This window comes from Nomascus leucogenys, unplaced genomic scaffold (genome assembly GCF_006542625.1).
Source record: "Nomascus leucogenys isolate Asia unplaced genomic scaffold, Asia_NLE_v1 Super-Scaffold_285, whole genome shotgun sequence".
Taxonomy (NCBI): domain Eukaryota; kingdom Metazoa; phylum Chordata; class Mammalia; order Primates; family Hylobatidae; genus Nomascus; species Nomascus leucogenys.
In genome coordinates this window covers 1,492,613-1,519,237 of record NW_022095770.1, presented here as the reverse complement: position 1 = coordinate 1,519,237, position 26,625 = coordinate 1,492,613, and the positions used below count along the sequence as shown (strand labels likewise).

The 26,625-nt window shown below is 53.5% G+C and overlaps 1 protein-coding gene across 3 annotated transcripts in view; it reads right to left on the bottom strand.

Annotated features, from left to right (window-relative positions):
* Positions 1-7,100: 7,100 nt before the first annotated feature.
* Positions 7,101-26,625, bottom strand: part of JUP (junction plakoglobin) — a 32,775-nt gene continuing 13,250 nt past the window's right edge. For 2 of the 3 annotated variants that reach the window (XM_030808138.1, XM_030808139.1), the window contains exons 2-15: positions 24,436-24,651; positions 22,184-22,443; positions 21,735-21,973; positions 20,153-20,354; positions 17,433-17,577; positions 17,223-17,326; positions 15,496-15,834; positions 11,205-11,360; positions 10,890-11,009; positions 10,127-10,277; positions 9,908-10,029; positions 8,663-8,702; positions 8,217-8,382; positions 7,101-7,923 (exon numbers count right to left, since the gene is read on the bottom strand). In XM_030808138.1, coding sequence (XP_030663998.1) covers positions 8,231-8,382; positions 8,663-8,702; positions 9,908-10,029; positions 10,127-10,277; positions 10,890-11,009; positions 11,205-11,360; positions 15,496-15,834; positions 17,223-17,326; positions 17,433-17,577; positions 20,153-20,354; positions 21,735-21,973; positions 22,184-22,443; positions 24,436-24,643 — 2,238 coding nt within the window. In that variant the 5' untranslated portion in view covers positions 24,644-24,651 and the 3' untranslated portion in view covers positions 7,101-7,923; positions 8,217-8,230. Of the gene's footprint in view, positions 7,924-8,216; positions 8,383-8,662; positions 8,703-9,907; positions 10,030-10,126; positions 10,278-10,889; positions 11,010-11,204; positions 11,361-15,495; positions 15,835-17,222; positions 17,327-17,432; positions 17,578-20,152; positions 20,355-21,734; positions 21,974-22,183; positions 22,444-24,435; positions 24,652-25,501; positions 25,583-26,625 lie in introns of those variants that run through there. The other variant, XM_030808140.1, reaches the window with a different exon arrangement.

The following is a 26,625-nucleotide window of genomic DNA, read 5'->3' as shown; positions in this document are numbered from 1 at the left end:
GGGCCGGGCACGGTAGCTCACGCCTATAATCCCAGCACTTTGGGAGGCCAAGACGGGCAGATAACCTGAGGTCAGGAGTTTGAGACCAGCCTGACCAACATGGAGAAACCCCATCTTTACTAAAAATACAAAAAAATTAGCCAGGTGTGGTGGCACATGCCTATAATCCCAGTTACTCAGGAGGCTGAGGCAGGAGAATCACTTGAACCCGGGAGGCAGGCGGAGGTTGCAGTGAGCCGAGATCGTGCCATTGTACTCCAGCCTGGGCAACAAGAGCGAAATTCCATCTCAAAAAAAAAATTATTTCATGCAGGTGTTTCGGGATGAGATGAAAGCATTTAAATTGGTAGACAGGCCACGCACAGTGGCTCATGCCTGTAATCCCAGCACTTTGGGAGGCCGAGGTGGGTGGATCACAAGGTCAGGAGTTCAAGACCAGCCTGGCCAAGGTGGTGAAACCACGTCTCTACTAAAACTACAAAAATTAGCCAGGCGTGGTGGCAGGCGCCTGTGATCCCAGCTACTCAGGAGGCTGAGGCAGGAGAATCGCTTGAACCCAGGCGACAGAGGTTGCAGCAAGCCGAGATCACGCCACTGCACTCCAGCCTGGGCAACAGAGAGAGACTCTGTCTCAAAAATAAATAAATAAATAAGTCAGTAGACAGCAAAGTAGATTGCTCTGGCCAATGTGGGTGGGTGTCCTTCAGTATGTTGAGGGCCTGAAGAGAACAAAAGAAATTGTCCCCTTTCTTCCGGCTTCACCACTTGAGCTGAGACATTTCGTCTCATCTCCTGGGATTTACATCATCGGCTCCTCCAGTTCCCAGGCCTTTGGACTTAGATTGAATGGCGCCCCCAGCTTGCCCATCTCTCTAGCTTATCATGGGGCTTCTTAGTCTCCATAATCAATTCCTCATAATAAATCAACTGGGCTGGGCATGGTGGCTTACACCTGTAATCCCAGCACTTTGGGAGGCCGAGGCAGATCACTTGAGGTCAAGAGTTCGAGACCAGACTGGACAACATGGCAAAACCCTGTCTCTACTAAAAATACAAAAATTAGCCGGGTGTGGTGGCACATGCCAGTAGTCCCAGCTACTCGCGAGGCTGAGGCAGGAGAATCACTTGAACCCAGGAGGCACAGGTTGCAGTGAGCTAAGATCATACCACTGCACTCCAGCCTGGGTGACACAGCAAGACTCCGTCTAAAAAAAAAAAAAAAAACACTAAGTCCTCATAATAAATCTCCATATATACGTGTGTGTGTGTGTGTATAAGTCTCACTATGTTTCCCAGGCTTGTCTCATATTCCTGGCTCAATTGATCCTTCTACCTCAGCCTTCCAATTAGCTGCGACTATAGCCCCATATATATATATGCACACACACACATATACATGCACACACACGCATATATACACATGCACACATATACACACACCGACATAAACACAAACATATACATGTCCTATTGGTTCTGTTGTCTGAAAACCCTAATACACTGGACTGCATTTTTAGCTATTTTCCATTATATATAATCATTGTATTAGTAATTTATTGTGAACTTGAGAGTCAACTGAGTTTCTCAAATCTGTCCCTCATGTCCTGGGTATAGCAGAATTTCCCCATACTTTCTATATGGGCACAGATGTTATTTATTTATTTATTTATTTTTGAGATGGTGTTTCACTCTTGTTGCCCAGGATAGAGGGCAATGGCACGATCTTGGCTCACTGCAACCTCTGCCTCCTGGCTTCAAGTGATCCTCCTGCCTCAGCCTCTCAAGTAGCTGGGATTACAGGCATGCACCACCACGCCTGGCTAATTTTGTATTTTTAGTAGAGACAGGGCTTCTCCATGTTGGTCAGGCTGGTCTCGAACCCCCCAACCTCAGGTGATCTGCCCGCCTCAGCCTCCCAAAGTGCTGGGATTACAGGCGTGATCCACCACGCCCGGCCTAAATAAAATAAATAAAATTTATTTATTTATTTATTTATTAATCTTGGCTCAATGCAAGCTCCGCCTCCCGGGTTCACGCCATTCTCCTGCCTCAGCCTCTCCGAGTAGCTGGGACTACAGGCGCCCGCCACCACGCCCGGCTAATTTTTTGTATTTTTTTTAGTAGAGACGGGGTTTCACCGTGGTCTCGATCTCCTGACCTCGTGATCCGCCCACCTCGGCCTCCCAAAGTGCTGGGATTACAAGCGTGAGCCACCGCGCCCGGACAATTTATTGTATTTTATTTATTTATTTATTTTGAGATGGAATCTCACTCTGTCGCCTAGTGGAGTGCAGTGGCGCGATCTCGGCTCCCTGCAACCTCCACCTCCTGGGTTCAAGCGATTCTCCTGCCTCAGCCTCCCGAGTAGCTGGGATTACAGATGTGTGCCACCATGCCCGGCCAATTGTTTGTATTTTTAGTAGAGACGGGATTTCACCATGCTGGCCAGGCTGGTCTCGAACTCCTGACCTTGTGATCCACCTGCCTCGGCCTCCCAAAGTGCTGGGAGTACAGGTGTGAGCCACTGTGCCCAGACTTGGGCATAGATGTTTTGAGATTTCCTACCTAGTTGTTATTGTTATTATTATTATTATTATTATTTTGAGACATGGTCTTGCTCTGTGAGTCACCCAGGCTGGAGAGCAGAGCGATCAAAGCTCACTACATGTCATTCACAGCTTCTCAAAGAATGAAAAAAACCAAAACCAAAACAAAACAAAACAAAACAGCTCACTACATCCTTGACCTCCTGGGCTCCAGCAATCCTCCCACATCAGGCTCCGAGTAGCTGGGACCATAGGTGCCATCCGTGCTGGGCTAATTTTTGTTGTTGTTGTTTAATTTTTTTGTGGAGACAAGGTCTCACTATATTGCTTAGGCTGGTATTTTTTTTTTTTCTGTCCTGCAGTGGCCTCTGTCCTGTGCCTCTGTCCTGCAGTGGCACAATCTCTGCTCACCGCAACCTCCGCCTCCTGGGTTCAAGTGATTCTCCTGTGTCAGCCTCCCGAGTAGCTGGGACTACAGATGCGTGCCACCATGCTGGCTAATTTTTGTATTTTTAGTAAAGACGGGGTTTTACCATGTTGGGCAGGCTAGTCTCAAACTCCTGACCTCAGGTAATCTGCCCACCTCAGCCTCCCAAAGTGCTTGGATTACAGGTGTGAGCCACTGTACCCGCCGACTGTCCTCTTTTAAGCCCAGTGACAGACTTTCTGGGATGAGATTGTGTACATGTTTTACATTTTTTTGGTATGACTTTAATGACATTTATTTTTGAGCAACTGTTTTAAAAATGACACTTTTTTTTTCTTTTTTCTTTTTGAGACAAGGTCTCACTATGTTTCCCAGGCTGGTCTCAAATTCTTGGGCTCAAGTGATCCTCCTGCCTCAGCCTCCCAAGTAGCTGGGACTATAGGGCCGTGCCACCACACCTGGATTAACACAATTTTTAAGAGCAGTTTTAGTTTCACAGCTGATACATTATTTTTAAGACTTGTTTTAATAACTTGTCATTCAGTGTGGCACCTGCCTTTTTGATAGGTCTATCTCTGTCTCCACTGGTTCTGTAGATTCTGACATAGAAATGTTGGCCTTGGCAGATGGCAGATAGAGAGCTTCCTCCAGATGGACAGGACCATGTCTGCTACTCCCTGGGGATGGCTGCTCCACCAAGCCCGCTCACATCACTGAAGCCTGCATTTGCCCTCTGGTCTTGCTGAAACCCGGACACTCAGAGCTCTCCTGCCATCTCCCTGACCAAGCCTACCCAAGAAGAGGCAAGGTTAGTCTGGGGAGACTTGTTCCTAGCTGTGGCAGTCCCCTGTGGTGATGTACCCAATGCGTTACCCATCTTTTTCTTTCCTACTGTCAGAACCCTGAGTTTTATACCAGGTGCAGTGGCTCACACCTGTAATCCCAGAACCTTAGGAGGCCAAGGTGGAAGGATTGCTAGAGACCATGAGTTCAAGGCCAGCCTGGCCAACATAGCCAGACTTATCTTTACAAATCATTTACAAAAAAAAAAAAAAAAAAAAAAGCCAGGCATTGTGGTGTGTACCTGTAGTCTGTAATCCCAATTACGCATGAGGCTGAGGCAGGAGGATCACTTGAACCCAGGAGTTTGAGGCTGCAGTGAGCTGTGATCATGCCACTGCGCTCCAGCCTGGGCAACAGAGCAAGACCCTGTCTATTAAAAATAAAACAAACAAAAAACCCTGATTCTTATCAAGGGGGCATGTGTGCAGCTAAAATAGTCTCCATTTCCCAGCTTTCCTTGCAGCAAAAGATGGGCATGTGACATAGCTCAGGCCAAGGTCCAGATAAGTCCCCAGGGTAGATGTCCCTTCTGAAAATCAAAAAGGCAAAACCTTTCCGGGAGATAGCCCATTGCCCTTCCCCCCTTCTGCCTACCTGGAATCCCTGTGCTTTCTCATTTCATCCTCACATTAGGTACATGAAGAAGGGATCATCCTCATTTTACATGTGAGGAAACTGACGTTCAGAGAAGCGAACTGACTTTCTCAAGGTTGCAAGGCTCAGCTAGCTCTTCCATGAAAACTGAAGTGGCCAACTCACTGCATTGAAATTAACTGGCCTGGCCACGCGCGGTGGCTCACACCTGCAATCCCAGCACTTTGGCAGGCCAAGGCAGGCAGATCACCTGAGGTTGGGAGTTTGAGACCAGTCTGATCAACATGGAGAAACTCTGTCTCTACTAAAAATACAAAATTAGCCGGGCATGGTGGTGCATGCCTGTAATCCCAGCTACTCAGGAGGCTGAAGCAGGAGGATCTCTTGAACCCAGGAGGCGGAGGTTGCAGTGAGCTGAGATTGCGCCACTGCACTCCAGCCTGGGCAACAAGAGCGAACTCTGTCTCGAAAAAAGAAAGAAAAAAATTAATTGGCCTTAAGTTTCCCATTTTGGCCAGGCTGCCAGGAAGCTGAGGGCATACTGTGAAGCTCCAATCTGGCACTGCCCCTTAGCATGGGGACTTAGCTGTCTCCTTTCCCTTGTCCTCAGCACCTGTCATGAGGCTTGAGAGCAGTCCTTTTCTGCCGGGTGCCTCCGGCACTCTTTTGGAAAGCTGGGGTGGGGAAATGGCATTAATGTGTCAGTTATCTATCTTCATTGGCTTCTCCAGACCTTTTCTCCACTCTGCGCTGGGTGGTGGGAGATGACACAAATGGACATGAATGGGCTCTCGTTTCTGCTTGGGCTGGGCCAGTAGGGAGCTCTGGTAGGAGGGAGCACGGTCACAGCCTCCCCTTGTCAGGAAGCCTCATCCACAGGGTCTTGTCCCAGGGAGCACCCCCTCCTCCCAGTATCAGGCCAGAGGTGATGTCATTATAAATAGCCCGGCGCCCTGTCCTATCCCTTGCTCTTTCCTATACATGCCCACACCTTTGTAAACTGTCCCCTTACCACAGTCTCCTCAAATCACCCAATTCGAGTGTTTCCTGCCAGGGTCCTGAACACAGAGCACATATAAAGGGCATTGTTGGCTGGGGACGGTGGCTCACGCCTGTAATCCCAGTACTTTGAGAGGCTGAGGTGGGCAGAGAACCTGAGGTCAGGAGTTCGAGACCAGCCTGGCCAACATGGATAAACCCCATCTCTACTAAAAATACAAAAATTAGCTGGCCGGGCACAGTGGCTCACACGTACAATCCCAGCACTTTGGGAGGCCGAGGTGGGTGGATCACGAGGTCAGGAGATCAAGACCATCCTGGCTAACACGGTGAAACCCTGTAGTTCCAGCTACTCGGGAGGCTGAGGCAGGAGAATGGCGTGAACCTGGGAGGCGGAGGTTGCAGTGAGCCGAGATCATGCCACTGCACTCCAGCGTGGGCGACAGAGCAAGACCCTGTCTAAAAAATAAATAAATAAAAAATTAGCCAGGTGTGGTGATGCACGCCTGTAGTCCCAGCTATTGGGGAGCCTGAGGCAGGATAATCACTTGAACCCAAGAGGTGGAGGTTGTAGTGGGCCGCGATGGTGCCACTGTACTCCAGCCTGGGAGATAAGAGTGAAATTCCTCTCAAAAAAAAACAAAAACAAAAACAAACATGGGGCATTGTTAAAAGATTTTCAGATCTTCCGGAGCTCTGAACACTCTGTCCCCTCCCTGCTGCCCCGACTCTAGTCGGCAGAGCTCAGCTCTGTGTCTCATCCCCTCATGTCTGGACCTTACAGCCAGCCCCAATATCTCCAGCCCCAGCCCCAGCCCCATATCCCACCAATCCTCTGTGAAGGAGGCCATGGCCTCCCTCCACTGCCCTAAGCTCCAGGTGGAATAGAAAGAAGGCATCGGGCCCTGGGCAGGCACACAGGCACCATAGGTTCTCAGGTTTGCTGGGTGCATTGTAACTAGCACCCCCTCAGAAAGGAGAATTTGGGGTTGTGGGCGGGGGAACTGTCACATGAGCTAAAGGACAGACCAACGTGATGGGTGAAATGACAGTTGTGCACGGGGCACCGTGGAGCACAGCAGGACGGGCACCTGCTCATCCCTGCTGGGGGTGGAGGTCATGGAGCAAGCGTTTCTGGAGTCAGGTCTGAGCCAATCCCGGCAGGTGAACAGTGGAGGTACCCAGACAGTGGGAACAGCATGGACAAAGAACAGGAGGGGGCTGCTGGCTGTCACAGGCATGGCTGAGAGCAGAGTAGGTGGTGGGGGGAAGGAAAAGGGGAGGTGGGCAGGAGCTGGGGTGGGCCCACAGCTGACCAACAAGGGGCCTGGACTCAAAGCCATAAGCCTCGGGGAGCATTAGGCACAGGGACATCTGCCATATTCACTTTAAAGTCTGGACGGGAGGAGAGCCAGCCAGGAGCTTGCCTGTTTGAGAGAGAAACAAGGCCTGGCCTCCGGAAGTGAGGGACTCACCCCCATTCACCTCCTTCCCCGTCCTCGCCCTACAAGCGCATATTGGGTTAAATCCACTCCGGCTTCCTCAACACTCCTGGCTCCCCAGCTTGTCTCTTCTAGTCCTTCCCACATGCAAAGCAGTCCTGAGGACCCGCAGGACCCAGCCAAAGAGGGTGCCAGGACGCTAGGGAAGCCCCTCAACTTTCCCACCCCACTCCCCTAAACAGCCTCCAATGCATCTGTGTTTTTATTTTCTTTGCTTTGGTCTATACAAAAAAACCAATAACCAAAAACATAAAGCGATAATAATAAAACACTCTGCTGGGACCTCCCCCAGTCCCCCACACCATGCGTGGGAGATGGGGGGGGTCTGAAACAGGAAGGGGAAGAGAAAGCCCCTCACCACACACCAGAGGGGTCAGCCAAGAGCACTTCTCGGGGTCAGCTAGGGCAGCTGTGTGGGTGGGACAGGGGTGTGAGGGAGCTGTCCCCAGAGCTCCCTGGGGAGTGAGGGGTGGGCAAAGCCAACTAAGCACCCTGGAGAGAGAAGCTGGCATCTTCTGGAGCCGGTGACTCACTCCATATCTCCTCCCTATCTCCCCTGGACGGTCCCTGAACTTTTCAAGAGAAGCTTTGGATTTTGAGGGTTTGGGTCTTGAACGTGGGCCCTGGAGATGCTGGGTGCTTAGGACAGTTGGTCAGTGGAGTTCAGTGAGAAAATCAGACCCAGAGAAGGAACCAAAGCTCTTCCGGGCCCAGGCAGCTGGAGACAGGAAGGCTGGAGGTTTGGGGGGGGTTGCTGGTGGAAAACAGAATGGGTGCTTGAGTCTGAAGCTTTAGTGGCCAGGGCCACAGGGGCAGGGAGGGGGTGTCAGGCCCTGGACCCATGCCCAGGACAGAAAAGCAGGAGCAGAACACTATCCCAAGAAAGACCCTACGGAGGACCTCTGGAGGCGCGGGGTGCAGCAGGAAGTTGCGCCCCGGCTTCCCCAGCTCAGGCACTTTTCTGTCTTGCCCCATCGCCTGCACGGAGAGCCTCTCAGATGAGGAACCGCACCTGTTAGGGGAGCGGGGACAGACAGGGGTCAGGGGCTCGGTGGACCTGCATCCCCAGAAGCTCAAGCCACTCTGTGTCACCTGCCCACCACCCCCAGAAGGGGACAGCAGGAATAGGCCTCCCCATCCCCACCAAAGACACAAGAAGAAGGCAGGCCAGGGCACACCGTGCTTGGGGAAGCTCAGCAGCAAAGGATCCCCCCAAAAAGGAGCACAGATTTCAGCGGGGAGATGGGAGGGCCTCCAACAGGAGGTTCTAGAGAGGAGGAAAAGCTGGCAAAGAGGGGGCCGTACTGGGGCCAGGCCGTCTAGGCCAGCATGTGGTCTGCAGTGGGGTACGGGGGCCTGAGGCCGTCGCTGTAGGTGTCGATGGGGTAGTCTCCGTCCATGTCCATGTGCATCTCCAGCGGGTCAAGGGGCACATCGCTGGAGTACATGGGGCGGTAGGTGGCATCCATGTCTGGGGATGAAAAGTGGGGCTCAGTCCTAGGGTCTGCAAGCTACCCTGCAGGGGGCAGTTTGCACAGCCTTCAGCCGCCTCCTCTACCCATGCCCACCCCTGGTGGGCCTGACCCCCTCCCCAGACCCCACACTAGGGCATCTAGACTGGGGTACATGTGGATGCCACACAGAAGTTGCCACTGGTCCTCTGGCCGCAGAGACATAATATTGCCCCCTCACATACACCCACACAGCCGCCCAGGATCTCCAGAGTCCTGAAGAGCCCAGCACACACTTACCATCTCCGTAGGGCTCATTGATGGGAATCATGCTCTGGGCCTGAAAAAGGAGAGAGAAACATGGAGGGGAGGTTTGAAAATGCAGGCTCCGAGCTGGATCTCAGTTGGGGGGCAGGGAGAGATGCTTCTAAAAGAGGGGGCCAGGCTGGGTGCCATGGCTCACGCCTGTAATCTCAGCACTCTGGGAGACCGAGGCAGGCGGATCACTTGAGGTCAGGAGTTCCAGACCAGCCTGGCCAACATGGTGAAACCCTGTCTCTACTAAAAATACAAAAAAAATTAGCTGGGCGTAGTGGTACATGCCTGTAATCCCAGCTACTTGGGAGGCTGAGGCAGGAGAATTGCTTGAACGGGGAGGCAGAGGATGCAGTGAGCCGAGATTACACCATTGCACTCCAGCCTGGGCGACAAGAGTGAGACTCTGTCTTGAAAAAAATAAAAAATAGGCCGGGTGCAGTGGCTCACGCCTGTAATCCCAGCACTTTGGAAGGCCAAGGCGGGCAGATCACAAGGTCAGGAGATCGAGACCATCCTGGCCAACATGGCGAAACCCCGTCTCTACCAAAAATACAAAAATTAGCTGGGTGTGGTAGTGTGCACCTGTAGTCCCAGTTACTCAGAAGGCTGAGGCAGGAGAATTGCTTGAAACCGGGAGGCGGAGGTTGCAGTGAGCCAAGATCATGCCACTGCACTCCAGCGTGACGACAGAGCAAGACTCCATCTCAAAAAAAAATAAAAGTAAATAAATAAATAAATAAAAGAGGGGGCCGGAGAAAAGCAAAGAGGCCTTGGAGGAATAGAGGATGATGAAATGGGGTCACCCAGTGCCCTGAGGTACTCGTGTCCTCGGTACTCCCCAGGGAGGAGGGTTCCCCATTCATGAAGCAGGGACTCCTGCCCAACTAGAGCAGCTCAGGGGAGGAGGCAGAGGACTCAAGAATGGGTGCAGGGCACTGCCCCACCCTGGACAAGACCGCCCATAGCCTATCCAGCACCTCCACGCAAATTAGGAAAAGGTACCCCCTCCTCAAACACTGTATACTCATTTGGGCAAAATAAAAATTGGCATTTTGTGGATATATGGTTCAACCCACTACTTCCATCTGCTAGGAATTGTTATAAATGATCCAATTACAAAATAAAAATCTGTAAAGTTGACAGTAGTAGGAGACCCCCAAAAGTGTTGCCCTTGGGCAGTGCACAACTTGTGTATCCACCTACTGCAGTCCAACCTAGGATACTCACAGCCTCCCAGGCAGCCGGGTCATGCTTGAAGAGGGAGTTGGTGAGCTCCACAGACACACGCTTCCGGTAATCTGGGTTCTTGTCCTCGGAGATGCGGAACAGGACAGCAGCAGCGTAGGTGGCTGGGCAGAGAGGAGAGGAAAAGCCAGGTTAAACGTCGGCCAGCCTCCATCATGGCTGGGGGAGTGGGACCCAGCCTCCTGTCCTCCCCCAGCTCACCAGTGCCCTCGTTGCGGGAGTGCAGCAACTCCATGAGTGGGGCCGAGGCCCCCTCTGCATCAATGGCGTCAGCCGCCTCCTTGTCCTGGGCCAGCTCACACAGCACCCCGGCAGCCACGCGCTGGATGTTCTCCACCGACGAGTACAGGAGCTGGGGAGAGGGGACGTGGGAAGCAGGGGAGAGGTGGAAAGGGGTGAGGCAGGCCGGACAACACACCCCACAGCCCTGCCCACCTCCACCCTGTAGCAATTCCATAGTGGAAAATGGGCCATCACTAGGGAGTAAGTGTTACTGCTTTAAACTGGGCTGAGCGTTGTTCATGAGCTACCTTGAAATTACCTGTGACTCTGCTTCATCTAACCATTGGAATCTAGTGTTAACGAGCTCACTGATATGAAAGATGTTAGACTCTTGTCTGTTATGGTACTTGCACATATTCTCCCAGTTTGCTGATTTTTAAAAAATGCTTTTTAAGGGTTCTTTCTGAAATACAGATGGTTTTCATGTTTATATGGTTGAATCTCAAGTTTTTTGTTTTGTTTTGTTTTTTTTCCACTTGTGATCTCTTTCCTTGCTTTGAAGCTTAGAAAGCCATGCCCATGCAGGGGGTTGCTAAGTAGTCAATCTGGAGTGGCAACTTCCCTCCAAACTCCTCCAAAGACCTCTTGATGCCTGGTCCAGGCCTCCCAAATCTGGGACTCCTAACCTTGCCCTCTGAGCAGTGGTCGGGGGACCTCTCCTGCCCACCTGCCTCAGACTCACCTGCACAAACAGGGGAATGGTGTTGAGCCGGAAGATCTCCATGCGGTTCATGGGGTCCCGGGCGAGGATGTGCAGGGCTCCGGTGCAGCCCTCCACAATCTCCTCCATCCTCACACCATCCTGCGTGAGACGAGGCAGGGGGCATGGGACAGGTGCCTTGGACATGGCCGCAAGTCCTCCCCATGACAGCCGAATGAACTTCACAGGCTCTTGGAATTGGCATCAGTTGCAACTGACCTCCCATTCACACACACACCCACAGAGGACACCCTGACCCCCCAGGAAGGCTGTCACAGGCACCACCAGCTCACATACCGTGTAGGGCTGCTGTGTGCCTGCAGCTACATGGCGCTGGGCATCCTGGTGGGCCTTGACCAGCAGTTGGACGAGGCGGGGGATGACCGCTGCCTCCTGCAGTGGGGCATGGTTGGCTGGGCACAAGGCCAGATTCCTGATCAAGCCGATGGTTGCCTGGCAAAAAAAGGGGCAGTGATCAGGGGCACTTCTTGGACATCTGAAGGATCCCAGCTTCCCAGCCTCAGGTATCCCCTCCCTCCTTCACTTCTTCTGTCCCCGAGGCCAGACACAGACATACTGGAAAATATCCAGAGAAGGAGACCATCCCAGCCTTGTCACTTAATCCACAGGATCTGGGGGTGCTCATGGCTAATTCTTTTTTTTTTTTTTTGAGACAGAGTTTCGCTCTTGTCACCCAGGCTGGAGTGCAGTGGTACAATCTCACCTCACTACAACCTCCATCTCCTGGGTTCAAGTGATTCTCCTGCCTCAGCCTCTTGAGTAGCTGTGATTACAGGTGCCCGCCACCATGCCCAGCTAATTTTTTGTATTTTTAGTAGAGACGCGGTTTCGCCATGTTGGGCAGGCTGGTCTCGAACTCCTGACCTCAGGTGATCCGCCTGCCTCAGCCTTCTAAAGTGCTGGGATTACAGGTGTGGGCTACCACGCCCAGCTGCTCATGGCTAATTCTAATAGCCCTTGCTAAAATGACACCCCATTCCAGAACATCCTGCCAGCCCCATGCCTGGACCCTCACTCTGTCCCCTCTTTCTTAACCACCCCCCTACAGACATCATCATGCTTGCTTTTCTGATAGTTCCCCAAGCCTGATTCTCAGGAAGTCTTTGCTCTAGGTGGCCCCGAAGCCTCCTGCTGGGTGGTGCTCACACTGTCATTAATCCCCAGCAGGGCAGCTCTGGAAAGAGGTGTCCTGAGATCTCCTCCCCAGGGTCCTTGACTCACAGGAGCCACTCTGGCCTCCCAGAGCCTCTCAAGGTGTCATCTACTTCATCCTCAAAACAAGACGCCAGGAGGGCAGGGATGAAAATCATGTGAGATGGGGACGTGAGCACAGGGCAAATGACTTGCCAAAGTCACTTGCCACTTAGCTGCTGGGTTAGGATGCAAAGTCCCACCTCAGGTTTGCAGCAGGGACCAAGCATCAAGGAGGGGTCACAATGATATTTTTTTTCTAAACATGGATTTTCTTTTTTTAATTCAATGTATAGGCCGGGCACAGTGGCTCACACCTGTAATCCTAGCACTTTGGGAGGCCAAGGCAGGCAGATCACTTTAGGTCAGGAGTTCGAGGCCAGCCTGGCCAACATGGTGAAACCACGTCTTTACTAAAAATACAGAAATTAGCCAGAAATTGCTTGAACCTGGGAGGCAGAGGTTGCAGTGAGCTGAGATCATGCCACTGCACTCCAGCCTGGGCAACAGAGCAAGAATCCATCTCAAAAATAATAATAATAAATAATAATAATTCAATGTATAGAATCACTTAGAGTCATTCTTATCTGCACTTTTTTTTTGAGATGGAGTCTCGCTCTGTCGCCCAGACAGGAGTACACTGGGTTGATCTTGGCTCACTGCAAGCTCCGCCTCCCAGGTTCACACCATTCTCCTGCCTCAGCCTCCCGAGTAGCTGGGACCACAGGCACCCGCCACCACGCCCAGCTAATTTCTTTGTATTTTTTTAGTAGAGATGGGGTTTCACCATGTTAGCCAGGATGGTCTCAATCTCCTGACCTCGTGATCCACCCGCCTTGGCCTCCCAAAGTGCTGGGATTATAGGCGTGAGCCACCGCGCCTGGCCATGTTTTTTGTTTTTGTTTTCCAAGACGGAGTCTCTCTCTGTCACCCAGGCTGGAGGGCAATGAGTGATCTCAGCTAGCTGCAACCTCTGCCTTCCGGGTTCAAGTAATTCTTCTGCCTCAGCCTTCTGAGTAGCTGAGATTACAGGCATGCCACCATGGCCAGCTAATTTTTGTGGAGGTGGGGACTTACCATGTTGGCCAGGCTGGTCTCGAACTCCTGACTTCAGGTAATCCTCCCGCCTCGGCCTCCCAAAGTGCTGGGATTACAGGCGTGAGCCACTGCGCCTAGCTTGTCTGTACTATTAAATTGTCTTAAATGTAGCTAGCAGATGCCCCTGCCAGCTGGCTCCTGTGCCCATTGACAAGACCCTCATTTATGGTAGCTTCCTCACTCTCTGGCATAAGATGCCACCTTGCCTTTGGCTGCCTTCCTTGTCTCTACATATAGATATATACACACACAAACACCTTCCTCCATAACTCTGTCCCTTGGGTCTGCCCACCCCCTGACCCACCTGACAGAGAAGTGACACACATCTCTCTTCCACCTGGCTAGCCTCAAGAAGACCCCACTCCTTCACACACCCAACTCCCTATGGAAGAGGCTAAGCGTTCCCCAGAATCCTCTCTGCCTTGTGTCTCTGTAGTGGCTCTCCTGATTTTCAGCAGGACACACGGCCATCTGGCTGGTGATCACATTTCCTAACCTCCTTGCACCTTGATGTGGCCAAATGACCAAGTTCTGGGGTGTGAGCAGGAGTGATGTGTGCCACGTTCTGGTGGCCGCTAGCCATCCCCAGTTCTCAGGGCTAGAACACATCCATGGGGATGATACAGTCCACTCATTCGTGTGAGGACAACCCTCTCGTCTACACCCAGTGGCATAAGAAATGTGCTCCATGGCCGGGCGCGGTGGCTCACGCCTGTAATCCCAGCACTTTGGGAGGCAGAGGCGGGCAGATCACGAGGTCAGGAGATCGAGACCATCCTGGCTAACACAGTGAAACCCCGTCGCTACTAAAAATACAAAAAATTAAGCCAGGCATGGTGGCTCACGCTTGTAATCCCAGCACTTTGGGAGGCCGAGGCGGGCGGATCATGAGGCCAGGAGATCGAGACTATGGTGAAACCCCGTCTCTACTAAAAATACAAAAAATTAGCCAGGCGTGGTGGCGGGCGCCTGTAGTCCCAGCTACTCGGAGAGGCTGAGGCAGGAGAATGGCGTGAACCCGGGAGGCGGAGCTTGCAGTGAGCCGAGATTGTGCCACTGCACTCCAGCCTGGGCGACAGAGAGAGACTCCGTCTCAAAAAAAAAAAAAAAGAAATGTGCTCCATGGACCAGTAGCAGCAACTGCGAGCTTGTTAGAAATACAGAATTGGGCTGGGCGCAGTGGCTCATGCCTGTAATCCTAGCACTTTGGGAGGCCAAGGTGGGTGGATCACCTGAAGTCAGGAGTTCGAGACCAGCCTAACCAACATAGAGAAATCTCGTCTCTACTAAAAAATACAAAATTAGCCAGGCGTGGTGGCGCATGCCTGCAGTCCCAGCTACTTGGGAGGCTGAAGCAGGAGAATCGCTTGAACCTGGGAGGTAGAGGTTGCGGTGAGCCGAGATCGCGGCATTGCACTCCAGCCTGGGCAATAAGAGCAAAACTCCGTCTCAAAAAAAAAAAAAAAAAAGAGTAATACAGAAGCGGCTGGGCCCGGTGTCTCACACCTGTAATCCCCGCACTTTGGGACGACGAGGCTGGTGGATCACTTGAGTTCAGGAGTTCAAGACCAGTCTGAGCAACATGGCGAAATCCCATCTCTACTAAAAACACAAAAATTATCCGGATGTGGTGGCGTGTACCTGTAATTCCAACTACTCAGGAGGCCAAGGCAGGAGAATCACTTGAACCCGGGAAGCAGAGGTTTTAAGACACGGGTTCTTGCTCTGTCACCCAGGCTGGAGTGCACTGATGCAATCATAGCTCACAGTAACCTCCAACTCCTGTGCTCAAGCGATCCTCCCACCTAAGCCTCCCCTCTCCAGTAGGTGGGACTACAGGCGTGCACCACCACACCTGGCTAATTTTTGTTGTTGTTGTCGAGACAGGTTTTGGCTATGTTGTCCAGGCTGGTCTCAAATTCCTGGCCTCAAGCAATCCTCCTACCTTGGCCTCCCAAAGTGTTGGGATTACAGGCACGAGCCACTATGCCTGGCCCTGGAACCTGCAGTTTAATGAAACCGCCCAGGATACTCATGTGCATTTTGAACTCTGAGCTCTGCCCTAGGGGCTGGTGGAGCTACAAGATAGAAATCCCAGTTCTGGAATTTTGGAGCAGAGCCATTGTTGAGGTCTAAACTATTACACAAGAGAGAAATAAATTTCTGTCTTATTCGAGCCACTGTATTTAGGGCTTCTTTGCTACAGCAGCTTTGCCTATACCAATACAGCACCTAAGCCTGCTGCAGGGAGCTCCTTCCCCTCGCCTAACAGCAATACCTTGACCAGTGGCCACTGGTTGGGCTGGTTGAGCAGCTTCACGATGGCCGGGATGCCATAGTTCAGACGCACAGAGTTCTGGGCCATCTCAGCCTCAGGGTGGCGGCTAGTGAGGTGGCGCAGGGCGCAGACAGCAGGCTCCGTGATGTCGTCCTTGTCACCAGCACGCAGGATGGCATGGATGAGAGCCTCCACACCGCTGTTCTGTGTCACCAGCGTCTTGTTCTTGCTGTTGTTGCATGTCAGGTTAGAGAGTGTGCCTGTGGCACAGGTGAGAACGTTGACGTCATCCACGCTCAGCTGGTTCACCAGAATCTTCAGCACACTCTCCAGGCCCTCCTGGAGGGTAAGGAAGGGACGGGGGAGTCAGGGAGCAGCCAACTCCAAGGAGCCTTCTGGAATATGTCCAAGGGGAGTGGGATGACCTAAAGGGGTTAGCCCTGCCTGTGTGTGCCTGGGAACTTTCATCCCCATGACCCGCCACACCCTGTGAGAGGGCTTTACTATCCTGTGGTGCAAGTGAGGCAATGAGGCTCAGAGCGGTTGGGGAACTTGCCCACAGACACACAGCTAGTGGCTGGATCTGAACCCAGGCTTGGCTCTATGCCCCACATCTCTTCCCTCCAACCCATTAGCCTCTCCCTGGGGCCCACAGACCCAGGCAGAACCCTCCTCAGGCCAAAGTACAGTGGCCAAGGGAGGCCTCGAGACCAGGAGTCAATTGTTGAGGGGGCCGCATGCTTCAGTGGCCCAGCTGAGCCACGTCTACTCGCTTGTCACCTTTCTGGGCCTTCACTGCTACCCACCACCCTGGGGCCCTGAACCAAATCCACTTCCAGTAAAATCACTAACTCAGACATCTATCTATCTCACTTCTCCCAGGGAGACACGTGGGCCTTGTGGTGGGACAGAAAAACCCCAGCTTTGGGGACGGACAGTCCTGGGTTCAAATCCCAGTTCTGCCATTTACTACCTATGACCATGGCCATTAGCTCCCCGAGCCTCAGTGTCTTCATCTAACCCACAGGGTCCCACACTCTAACCCCAGGTTGAACAAGCTAATGTCCACAAATGCCACGCAGAGGGCCAGCACAGGGTGGGCGCTTGATAAACAGCATATTGCTGGGGGAGGGCTGGGGAATGGTTGCTGGAAGGAGGCACAGGGCACTTGCCCTGGAGCTGCATTTTTCCTTAAATTGTATTTTCAGTCATGGAGGCCTGTCTCTTGGTACACTATTGCTCCAGCCCAGGGCCCAGGTCAAAACTGTTCTTTTGCTGGATGTGGTGGTTCACGCCTGTAATCCCAGCACTTTGGGAGGCCAAGGCGGGTGGATCACCTGAGGTCAGGAGTTCAAGACCAGCCTGCCCAACATGGTGAAACCCTGTCTCTAAATAAAAATACAAAAATTAGCCAGACATGATGGCAGGTGCCTGTAGTCCCACCTACTCGGGAAGCTGAGGCAGGAGAATTGCTTGAGCCCAGGAGGCGGAGCTTGCAGTGAGCCAAGATTGCACCACTGCACTCCAGCCTAGGTAACAGAGTGAGACTCCGTCAAAAAAAAAAAAAAAAGAGAAATGAGGGTCTTCAAGGCATTTCCAGCCTCAGTCACAAGGAAGAGAGATTTAGAGCCCCCAGTCCTCCCACAGTACCTAAGGTCAGATGCCCAGACAGGAGGCTGGATGGGGCAGCTGAAGAGGTCAACCCCAGGCCCAGACACCTCCCTCACCTGCTTGGTGGCCACGTCCGAGAGGTTGCGCAGGGTCCACAGACAGTTCTGCACCAGGCGGGGGCTGTTGCTGGTCAGGTGCTTGCCCAGGGCCTGCATCCCACCTGGGGCAGGGATAGGGGTGCCATCAGCCACGGGGAGCATGGCTGACTGAGCCTGGCAGCTGGGCAGAGCTCCCACCCCAGTCGCCCTCAAGGCCATCATACTCACCAGCCTCCACAATGGCAGGCTTATTGCTGGGACACACGGACAGCACCTTGAGCACACGACTGGTGGTCCAGAGCAGCTTCTCATAACTGTAGTTACGCATGATCTGCACGAGGGCCTGGGGCCCACCATTGGCCAGGATGATCAGCTATGGGTAAAGAGGGAATGAGTGTGAGATGAACGGGGAATATGACAGGAACAAGGAAGCGTGGGGCAGGAGACAACTGTCATTACTGAGCTTCAGCTAAAGCACTAATAGTCCTTTTTTTTTTTTTTAATGTATTTTTTTCTTTTTATAAAGATAGGGGTCTCACTATGCTGCCCAGGCTGGTCTTGAACTCCTGGCCTCAAGTGATCCTCACACCTCAGCCTCCCAAAGTGCTGGGATTACAGATGTGAGCCACCACACCCAGCCAAACACCCCAATAAGTTTTTTTTTTTTTTTTTTGAGATAAGAGTCTCGCTCTGTCACCCAGGCTGGAGTGCAGTGGCATGATCTCAGGTCACTACAACCTCCGCCTCCGGGGTTCAAGCAGTTCTCATGCCTCAGCCTCTCAAGTAGCTGGGATTACAGGCGTGTGCCATCACGCCCAGCTAATTTCTGTATTTTTTGGTAGAGACAGGGTTTCACTATGTTGGCCAGGCTGGTTTCAAACTCCTGACCTCAGGCAATTCGCCCGCCTCTGCCTCCCAAAGTGCTGGGATTACAGGCGTGAGCCACCACACCCAGCCCACCCCAATAGTTTCATGACTGTTATGTAAGCCAAAATTTTGAAAAAAGGGTAATACCCAGTGCTGACAAGGATGTGACAAAACTGTATGCACACCCATTACCAATTATGGCACTGGAAATCAATCTGACCATTTGGGTAAAAGCCTAGAAGTGTTAAAAATTGATGAGAATTTTTTCTGCTCTTTGACAAAGGCTAGACATCCGTTACAGCATTGTTTATAAAGGTGGAATAGGAGCAATCTAAATACCCTCCCTCAGAATAAAGCCTAAGGTCTCCACTTAATGAAATGCTATCTATAGGCTGGGTATGGTGGCTCATGACTTTAATCCCAGCATTTCAGAGGCTGAGGCAGGAGGATTCCTTGAGGGTAGCCTGGGCAACAGAGCAAGACCCCATCCCCACAAAAAATTTAAAACTTAGCCAGGGTGGGCCGGGAGCGGTGGCTCACGCCTGTAATCCCAGCACTTTGGGAGGCCGAGGCGGGTGGATCACGAGGTCAGGAGATCGAGACCATCCTGGCGAACACAGTGAAACCCCGTCTCTACTAAAGATACAAAAAATTAGCCAGGCGTGGTGGCAGGCGCCTGTAGTCCGAGCTACTCGGGAGGCTGAGGCAGGAGAATGGCGTGAACCCAGGAGGCAGAGCTTGCAGTGAGCCAAGATCGCGCCACTGCACTCCAGCCTGGGCGAAAGAGCGAGACTCCATCTCAAAAAAAAAAAAAAAAAAAAAAGAAACTTAGCCGGGGTGCTAATTAGCTCAGTGGTACGTTCCCATAGTCCTAGCTATCAGGAAGGCTAAGGTGGGAGGAATGCTTGAGCTCAGGAGTTTGAGGTTGCAGTGAGCTAGGATCACGCCACTGCACTCTAGCCTGGGTAACACAGTGAGACCGTGTCTCAAAAAAGAAAAGGAAGGAATGGGAAGGAAGCAAGAAAGAGAGGAAGAGAGGGAAAGGAAAAGGAAAAGGGAAAGGGGAAAGGAAAGGCAATCTGTCATTATTAGAGGGTGGTTTTCAGGACAATATAGCAAAAAAAAATTTTTTTTAAACATCATACAGGCCAGGCACAGTGGCTCACACCTGTAATCCTGACATTTTGGGAGGCCAAGGCAGGCAGATCACTTGAGCCCAGGAGTTTGAGACCAGCCTGGGCAACATGGAGAAATCCCATCTCTATAAAAAATCAGTTGGGGGTGGGGCACGGTGTCTCATGCCTGTAATCCTAGCACTTTGTGAGGCCGAGGCAGATGGATCACCTAAGGTCAGGAGTTCGAGACCAGCCTGGCCAACCTGGTGAAACCTTGTCTCTACTAAAAATATAAAAATTAGCTGGGCGTGGTGGCAGGCACCTGTAATCCCAGCTACTTGGGAGGCTGAGGCAGGAGAAATCACTTGAACCCAGGAGGTGGAGGTTGCAGTGAGCCGAGATCGCACCATTGCGCTCCAGCCTGGGGGACAAAGTGAGACTCCATCTCAAAAAAAAAGAAAGAAAGAAAAGAAAAGAAAAAAAAAAAAAATTAGTCGGGTGTGGTGGCACACGCCTGAAGTCCCAGCTACTCTGGAGGCTGAGGTGGGACAATCATCTGAGCCCAGGAAGTCAAGGCTGCAGTAAACCCTGATTACACCACTGCACTCCAGCCTGGGTGACAGAGTGAGACCCTGTCTCAAAAAAAAAAAAAAAATCAGGCAGAAAACAGATGCAGTGTTGCAGATTGTTATGATGACAAGGATGTGTACATATCTGTAATCTGCCCACAGAACAGCTCTTAAGGAAGCACATCGAAATGACAATAGTGGCTATATGAGGATGAGTGATTTTTTTTCCTTATCCTCAAAATAATAATTCTGGGCAATTCAGTCGCATGATGATGCATGTATATCTGCACCTATATCTCATCTAAAAGGAGTAAGGGGGCAGCGGCCTGAGGCTATGCAGGATAGAAGGTGGCGCAAGGGTGGGCTTCAGGCCTCGGGAGAGTTGGGGAGGGCTCACCTTGCTCTCCTGGTTGCCGTAGGCCAGGAGCTGCAGGCAGTCGGTGGTGATGGCCAGGAACTTGGGGTTGTTCTTGTTGAGCAGGGGCACCATCTTTTGCAGCCCGTCGGCCAGGCGCACGGCCATCTTGGCGCCCTCCTGGTACAGGAGCAGGTTGTGCAGCGTGGTGATGGCGTAGAACAGGACCGACTCCACAGGGGAGCTGGGGGTCGTGGGCAGGGGTTAGTACGCTGAGGTCCCAGAGGCCTGGCATACATGTGAGCCTGGCATGGGTTCCCACCTCCCCCAGGAAGCCTCCCCCCTACTGACGCCCCTCTGGAAATATCCCTTTGCTAAAACCTCATCACTCCTTGAGCCTGCCTTGCTCTTAAGCATGAAGCAAACAGCACCTCTCTTTTCCCAACTGGGACAATGACTCCTCCTGCTTGAGCCCCCAGCCCTGTGCTGAGCGCACAGTAGGTCCCCTAGACACTGATCCCTACTAAGTAACTACCATGTGGAAGGCCACATATTAGAGAGGCCTTGCAAGGCGTTCAGAGGGGAGTGAAATCAGTGTCTCCCCTTCAGGGAGCTCCCAGCCTGGTACAGGGATGAGAAATGAGGCCAGGAGCAGTGGCTCACGTCTGTAATCTCAGCACTTTGGGAGGCCAAGGCAGGTGGATCACCCTGAGGTTAGGAGTTCGAGACCAGCCTGGCCAACGTGGCGAAACCCCGTCTCTACTAAAAATACAAAATTGAGCTGGGCATGGTGGCAGACACCTATAATCCCAGCACTTTGGGAGGCCAAGGGGGGCAGATCACCTGAGATCAGGAGTTCAAGACTAGCCTGGCCAACATAGTGAAACCCCATTTTTACTAAAAATACAAAAATTAGCCAGGCATGCTGGCGGGTGCCTGTAATCCCTGCTACTTGGGAGGCTGAGGCAGGAGAATCGCTTGAACCTGGGAGGCAGAGGTTGCAGTAAGCCGAGACTGTGCCATTGCACTCTAGCCTGGGCAACAAGAGGAAAACGCCGTCTCAAAAAAAAAAAAAAAAATTAGCTGGGCATGGTGGCAGATGCTTGTAATCCCAGCTACTCAGGAGACTGAGGCAGGAGAATCATTCGAACCCAGGAGGTGGAGGCTGCAGTGAGCTGAGATCACACCACTGCACTCCAGCTTGGGCGACAGAGCAAGGCCTCATCTCAAAAAAAAAAAAATAAAGAAATGAGGCCAATCAACATTTTGTAGGAGGCCAGGAAACAGAAAGTTTGCAAGGGACTTTGCATTTGCTGTTCCCTCTGCCTGGGACACTCTTCCTTTCCTCTACACTAGCCAAACTCCACTCATCTGTCAATCCCCTGCCATTAAGCAATTCCACCTTTGAGCAATCTCAGTGCTCTTCTGCCACAGCCTGTGTCCTATCCTGTTTACATGCCTGTGTTCCCTGCTGGGCTGTGAGCCACTGAGCACCCGGATGGGGTGTGCTTCTGCCTGGCACATAGTAGGTGCTCACTGGGTATTTATGGAAGCCCAGGGAAGGGAGGGGAGAGGCCCAAGTGAGAGGGGGTCCTGGGCTCCTGCAGTGAGCAGGGGTGGGTACCTGAGCATGCGGACCAGAGCAGGGATGCCACCTGACTTGAAGATGGCGAGCAGCCCCTCCCGGTGGTGGGAGAGGTTGTGCAGGATGCTGGTGGTGCAGCGGGCCGTGTCCAGGTCGCTGGTATTCTGCATGGTGCGCACGACAGCAGCCACCAGCTGGGGCGAGCCCATCAGGGCCCGCCGCGACGCCTCCTTCTTCGACAGCTGATTTACAATCATGGCCGCCTTGGTCACCACCACCTGGACGGCAAAGGCAGGTGCGGGGACGTGAGCACTAAGGAGGGGCCGGAATACCCTTCCACAGAGCTGAGGAGGGCCCCAGTCAAACTCGTCACACACGGGGGAGTCCGGGTCATAACCTCCCTCCACCCCTACAATGTCCCTCCCCTGAGGACATCTGCTCTCTCCCCTCCCTGCCCGGCCCCCACCCTAGCAGGGACTCTCACAGACCGGGTCCTCGTCGTTGAGCAGTTTGGTGAGCTCGGGCAGGGCGCGAGTGGCCAGCTCGGCATCGTCCTGGTAGTTGATGAGATGCACGATGGCTGACTTGAGCAGCTGGGACGGCTCGGCCAGTCGCTGCAGGTTGGTGGCCTGCCCCTCTACCTGGGTGGCCAGCAGGAGCGAGCTGTCCTCGCCTGACACACCAGGGCACATGGCCTCCCGCACCCGTTTGGCCCTGGCTGTTGTGGACATCTGGTACTCCAGGTCACCTGGGGGCCATGGGGACAGGGACTGAGTGCAGGCAGTGGACTGGGCAGACACTGGGGAGCAGGGCAGGCTGCAGACAGCCCCACCTAGGTCCTCTGAGCTACCTCTCGCCCTGCCCAAAGCCCCAGCGCATGACTGGCCATTCTACCTCTCACCAGGGACCTTGGGGAAGTCACCATCACCTCAGTAATCTCATCTGTAAAATGGGCCCCACATGTTCTGTCCATCACGGGAATTTTTTTTTTTTTTTTTTTTTTTTTGCACACTTATTGTGTGCCTGGCAGTGAATTCAGTGCCCTGCTTATATTTTCTCATATAACCTGACAACAACCCTGCAAGGTAAGTACTATCATTGGCTCCACTTTACAGATGGGAAAATTGGGCACAGAGGGGTTATAAGGCAGCCTGACTCAGGGGCCCAAACCCCTACTCTATTCTCCTCCCTTACCCATCAGGTCTGTTTTCAACCCTGAAATCTCAGGAGTCTAATTACACCCTCAACATCCCCAGTGGTAGCAATCCTCCCACTATACAGGCAGGCAAACAGAGGCCCAGAGAACCACCAACATCACATCTCACAGCAGATCAGAGGGAAAGTCAGGGCTGTGGGTTCAGAGGGCAGGAGCTGGGTCCTTAGCTGAGACGTCAGGTTCCTCTCTAGCTTCCATCCCCTGGGTGAGTCTGGGCGTCCCACAGGTAGGTGCCCAAGCAGCCACACCCTGGCAACTGTCCTGATGCCCCCAGGGAGAGGGACGCAGAGGTTCCACCCTCTAATTAGTCGGGAAGGAGGAGACAGCTGCATGGCTTTCCCACCTGGATGCTGTACTTTTTGCTACCAACACAGTGCCTGGCCCTGCCCAGCCAAAAGGCCCCCTGCTACCCCTACCAGCCGTCAGGGAGGAGACTGGCGTGTGAGGGCTGAGCTCTGTAGAGCCCCACCAGCCGCAGTCCACCCACACTACTCCCAGCGCCCACAGCCCATCCCCTGGCATGTTCAGGGTCCTGGAGGCACCTGTGGCCAACAGTTCCAGGGCCTGGCTACTCCTCTCCCCCAGAGGGGCAGGGGAGAGGCTTGGGCTGGCGGGGCATCCCCATCCCAGACTAAGTCCCAGAGCTGAGTCAGTCACTCGTCCCACAGCCTCGGCCTATCTGCATGTCAGCAGCAGAGGCCTGGTATCCCTCCAACCCCAGTGAGGGGCCCTCAGGCTTGACACCTACACCCCTCTACCCAAAGGGGAATCCCTGGGGGGTTCCTGGGGGCTACGGCCCTGGCTCTCCCATCAAACGTGAGGCTCCTGCAGCCAAAGGGCTGTGTCCTCCCTGCCATCCATGGGCTCCCTGAGAGCCACAGTGATACCTCCTCATCACATTCTTTTTTTTACTATTTTTTGAGATGGAGTCTCACTCTGTTGCCCAGGCTGGAGTGCAGTGGTGCAATCTCAGCTCACTCCAACCTCTGCCTCCTGGGTTCAAGCAATTATACTGCCTCAGCCTCCCGAGTAGCTGGGACTACAGGTGCATGCGCCACCACACCCGGCTAATTTTTGTATTTTTAGTAGAGACAGGGTTTCACCACGTTGGCCAGGCTGGTCTCGAACTCCTGACCTGAGGTGATCTGCCCACCTCAGCCTCCCAAAGTGCTGGGATTACAGGCGTAAGCCACCATGCCCAACGTCTTCATCAGATTCTTATGTTCACAGAAGGCAAGGACTGTGGCTCTTCCTTCAGACTGGAGGCACCCTAAGGGCAGGGACTATGCCTTCCCTCCCCTCCCTACTGATGGTTCACAGAAGAGGATTCTGTGACCCTCCCAGATGCAGCACCCTGAAGTAGCTGCACCTCCTCCTTCAGACTGGGTGGGCCCCTAGTTAGCATGAGCTGTGCCTCCTCCCTCAGACCAGAGACCCCCTACAATCTGCCTCCTTTCACTCTGACCTCTCCCCAGGACCCAGGCACGTTTTCTGCCCCATGCAATAGTCCCCAGGGGTCCTGACCTTGGCTGGGGGGCACCCCCTGAGTGTAGGTGGTGGTTTTCTTGAGCGTGTACTGGCGCCCGCAGGCCTCATCCTCCTCCATGATGCCCTTGCTGCTGACAGAGGGCACACAGGTGTTGGCGCCCGAGTGGATACCCGAGTCGTAGGTGTACGTCTGCTGCCACTCAGTCACCTTGATAGGCTGCTCCATCAGGTTCATCACCTCCATCGTGGCTACTGGGGGCACAAAGGAGGAAGTCAGGAAGCAGGAAGTCACCTGGCCCAGCCCCCAGCTTCAGCCCATCTCCAAGTCCTGCCTGTCTTCCCACATCATCACCATGGCCCCAGGGGTTTCAATGAGGATGCAGGCTGGGGATGGGGGGAGTGCCCAGAAGGGCACCAGGCCCAGGGAGGGGCTGCCCATGATGAGATACCCTGGGAGCCGTGAGCCCCAGAGGTGGAGCCGTGTGTGTGTCCTGGGCTTGCATCTCTGACCTCTCAGGGGCATGAGCCCCAGGGGGCAGGACAGTAAAGGGCCAGCTGCTGCCAGAAGCCCCTGCTCACTCACCTTGCTGCCCTGACCCAACTCTCCCAGGGGCAAGAGAAGGCACTCAGGGCCTCTAGCAGCTTCTGAGGTCCCCTGGGCCCACCCTCAACCACTGGGGCTCCCTGGGAAAGGCTGCAGGGAGGAGGCACCCCAGCCATTGGGCAGGAAACTGGGTGGGGCAGGGAAGCGGTCTGACAGGTTTCTCTGGAGCGCCCCAGGCTCCCTCAGAAACTCCAGGATCTGGCTTTCCTACAGGTTGGGCAGGATCACACATGGCCCTGAGGTCCAGGCCCTAAGGCCCCCTCTTTCCCAGCCCTCCCAGTCCCTAGAAGCCTCTTTGAGTCCCACAGAGCAATTCAAATCTCAGCTACTCACTACTGGGGCAGTTCCCCTCCCCACAGAACCTCAGTGTCCTCATCTGTAAAGCGGGGTCACGCCACCTCCCTCAGAAGTGGTTGCAAGGACCTGGTGCATAGCAGGTGCTCAGAGGCCATGGCCATTATCATCAGCACCGCCTCTCCTCCAGAGGTGCTTCCTTACCTCCTGGTCTCCTCAAGCCCAGGCTAGGGATCTGGAGTGGGGCAGGCCTATGGGTGGTCACTGCTGTTAGGAACCCCTCTCTCTGCAGACGTTTAGGCGTACCTGAAGGTTAATGAGTAGCAGGGCTGTACTTTGTACCAGGGAGGTGAACTTCCCGCTTGGTCTGTGTTTGGCTCCACTGTCCTGGGAACTGACCTGCAGAGGTCAGAGGCTGCGGGGAGAATGGACGCCATGATCCCATGAGGGCCTACTACGAGCCAGACCTCTCACAGACACCGTCATGCTCATAGGCGGGTTTCAAAGCACATGCACTGTTCCCCCGCGTATAGATGCAGAAACTGAGGTTAGAAATGGCAGAGCTGGGACTGGGACCCAGTACAGGTGTGAGGGCACTGAGGTCTGTGGTCTTTGCACATCCTCGTGCAGCCTCAGCGAGTAAGCAGAACTCACGCTGGTCCACCCATGAAGCCAGGCAGCACCCAGGTTGTCTCACTGTGATGGGGACCAGGTGAGGGTGGGGTGGCTGGGGCAACCTTGCCCCACCCCAGGAACAAAGATCACCAAGGATAAGTCTTCCCTGTGACAGCCCCAATGCCGCCCTCCAGGAGGATGACGAATGGTCCTACAGGTCTCCCAGCCTTTTATGGCAGGCAGCCGTGAGCATACCTGGAACAGGCAGAGGCAGGGGCCAGGCCGGCTCCCAGCTGCCTCCTTCCTCTCCTCCCGCCGTCCCTAGTGACTCAGAGTTTCAGGGTGATTAAACAGAAGCAATCCCACAATCCCAGACGGCAGACCCCAGACGACAGGCTTGGGCTGCCAGATGTGCACAGCTGCTTCCCAGGCATTCGTAAGTGTAGCTATTTCAGGAGGAGCCCCCCCACCAGCCCCCTTTCCACACGCACCCCTTCCCCAGCAGCAGAGGGGAATGGCCACCGGCAGGAAACGGGGCGACGGTGGGTGGCGGGGGGGGGGCAGGGTGCTAAAATCCCGAGCTCTTCGTGCTGTGCCGCCTTCCCCAACCATTTCCCTGCCCCAAGGGCGAGTCCCAAGAGAGAGCAGAGGAGGATTTGGAAGAGAAGCTGCCCCCGGGAGAGGAGGAAGGTGTAAGTGTACCAGTAAACATG